Source organism: Parus major, chromosome 26 (assembly GCF_001522545.3).
Source record: "Parus major isolate Abel chromosome 26, Parus_major1.1, whole genome shotgun sequence".
NCBI lineage: Eukaryota > Metazoa > Chordata > Aves > Passeriformes > Paridae > Parus > Parus major.
The window spans coordinates 3,973,419-3,976,075 of NC_031795.1; the positions used below are offsets into that span (position 1 = coordinate 3,973,419).

The following is a 2,657-nucleotide window of genomic DNA, read 5'->3' on the forward strand; positions in this document are numbered from 1 at the left end:
CCCATCCCATCCCATGGATCCCATCCCACGGATCCCATCCCACGGATCCCCACCCTCACCATGATCCAGGGGTGGTTCATGAACTCCGTTATTGTCATGCGCTGGGTCGGGTCTGTTTTCAGCAGGTTGCGGATCAGTTGTTTCACTGCGAGCGTTCGGGCAGGGTCAGGGGCCAGCAGCTCCCGGGGGGCTCTGCTGAGCTCCAGCCCAGCCCCAAAACCCCTGCACCCCCTCCTGCCACAGCCAGCCCTCAAAGGGAGACCTCAGCCTGGGGACAGGCACCACATTTACCTTCCTCGGACACCTCGGACCATTCAGGGTTGGGAAACTCGTACTGGCCCATTCGGATTCGCTTCTTCATGCCAGGAGAGATGGCCAGGCCGTGGTTGGAGTAGAAGGGGGGGTACCCGCAGAGCCTACAGCAGGAGAGGGAACACAGCCAATGGGCCACCCCAAAAGCCTCCCCAGGAGCACCCACAGGGCACAGGGCAGTGCCAAGAGCAGGAGCTGAGCCCGGCAGGAGGGAGAGGAACCCTCAGACTTACAGAATATACATGATGACACCGAGGGACCACATGTCACAGGACTTGTCGTACTTCTCTGGGCCCAGCACTTCTGGGGCTGGTAAAGACAGAAAGAAAATCCTAAATCCAAGTGTCAGCACCAGGTGACAGGGCTCTGCCACCCCATGGAGACACCGAGAGCCACCTGCAGCTCCGGGCACTCTGGGAAGCGCTGCCTGGAGCAGGCTCCCTGCTGCACCTCAGCCTCCAGAGGTGCTGGGCTGCACATGGCACCCTCCAAACCCCCCCAGCTCTGCCCCCCAGCCCTCCAAACCCCCAGCCCAGCCCCCCAGGCACTGACCCACGTAGTAGGGCGTGTAGCACGGCGTGGCCAGGGAGTTGTGCGTGGTGGTTTCCTTGGCGAAGCCGAAGTCGGTGAGTTTCAGCACGGCGTTGGGCCGTTTGGAGGTGTACAGGAGGTTTTCCGGCTGGGAACACGCAGGGAAGAGGGGGCTGAGCAGCAGGGCTGGGCCAGCCCGGCCCTGGCACGGCCAAGGGGGGCTCAGCACTGCCAGGGGAGGGCTCAGGGTGGTACCTTCACGTCCCGGTGCGCGATGTTGATGGAGTGCAGGTACTGGATGGCTTCCCCAATGCTCTTCATGATCTCTGAAGCCTCTGAAGCAGCAAAGAAACCATCAGAAGCCTTCACAAGCAAGTTAAAAAGGGCACCACCACTCCCTGGGGAACTCCACAAACCAGGAAGAACCTGCCTGAGGTCAAAGGGGTTCTCTGTGCTGGATGTCCCCCCCTTTCCATGGAGTCTCTGCCACTCCCCTGGGTAAGGAGCCTGTAGCCCCCAGAAACTGCAGGGGAGGGATGGGGCAGAGTCCAGCCCCTGACGCTGACACCAAAGAGGGGATTGCACCATTTAGGACACCCAAGCAGCAAGGAATCCAGCTGGGAAAGGCTTCCCCTTAGGGTTCCCACCCTAAGGGGGTCAAGGGAGCAACAGGCTCAGGGTTTGGGTTGTGTGGCTGCTTTGCCTGGCCAGAGAGAACGAGATTAATAAGATTAATAAGATCTATGAGAACCACAGCCCATGGACTTAATTTTTTGTGGAAGGTGGGTGTTTCTGACAGGAGTGAGATGGACAGAGTGTGGGAGCAACTGAGAAAATCCCCCCTAACCCTATTCCCAAGTGAACATGTAAAGCAGGGCTCTTGCACCCATGTTCCTCTGGGAGCTCCAAACTCTGCTGAAGGCTCAAGAGTCACTGAGGGGATGGGGTGGACTGGAAGGCCAGCAGGGTGTGGGCTCCATACCCCGTTCTGTGAAGGCCTGGTCTCCCCTGTCCTGAATCCGGCTGAAGAGCTCCCCGCCATCCAAGCTGCAAGAGAAGCAGGTGGTGTTACACGCTGTGTGTCTGTCTCACACTGCCACAAGCTGCACCAAACCCTCTGCTGCTCAGCAGGAAACAATCCCCTTCCCCATCCAAGTGCTTGGGTTGGTGCTTCTGGGGCATTTCAGAGCCTCCTCCTTCCCGAAACGAGCAGGGCAGAGGCTCTGTGCTGGCAGAGGTGCAGGCGGACGTGGTCACCCCAGCAGCCCACAGAAACACATTTACAGTAAAGGCAGCAAATGTGGCTTGAAGTTGGTGAGAGCTCTCCCAGCACATGTGGCCTCCTTTTGCTCACAGGCCAACTGCCTCAGCAGCACCCTGACCCAGCACAGAAGTGCTGAGCAAAGCTCAGGGCATGGCTGAGACATCAGCAGTGTCACAACGGGCTCCCCAAGCTGGGAGGCAGAGGCTGGACCCCACTGCAGCACTGCCAGGTCCCATGGGAGGTGTTGGAGAGCCTCTGGTGGGGTTCCCACCACAGGTACCCCCGGGAAATGCAGCTCCCACAGAGATCAAGACTGAGATATGGGAGAATTCTCCATGAGAGCAGGGATAATGGCACTTCCTGCCCCTGCCTTATCTGACTGAAGCAGGAGCAGCTTGGCTTTCCCAGAGCTGATAGCATCTCCTTGACAGCCACATCTGCAACAGCAATAGCCTGCAGCCCTCAGAGCCCTCTGCTGCACAGAGCCTGCCAGGATGGACCCAGAGCCCGCCAGGATGGACCCAGAGCCCGCCAGGATGGACCCAGAGCC

The 2,657-nt window shown here is 59.3% G+C and overlaps 1 protein-coding gene across 1 annotated transcript in view; it reads right to left on the reverse strand.

The window, feature by feature from the left end:
• Positions 1-2,657, reverse strand: part of MAPKAPK2 (MAPK activated protein kinase 2) — a 26,715-nt gene that overhangs the window by 1,830 nt on the left and 22,228 nt on the right. Inside the window, exons 4-9 of the mRNA XM_015650418.2 lie at positions 1,826-1,890; positions 1,099-1,178; positions 865-991; positions 546-621; positions 292-416; positions 60-145 (exon numbers count right to left, since the gene is read on the reverse strand). Of these exons, the coding sequence (XP_015505904.1) occupies positions 60-145; positions 292-416; positions 546-621; positions 865-991; positions 1,099-1,178; positions 1,826-1,890 (559 nt within the window). The remainder of the gene's footprint in view (positions 1-59; positions 146-291; positions 417-545; positions 622-864; positions 992-1,098; positions 1,179-1,825; positions 1,891-2,657) is intronic.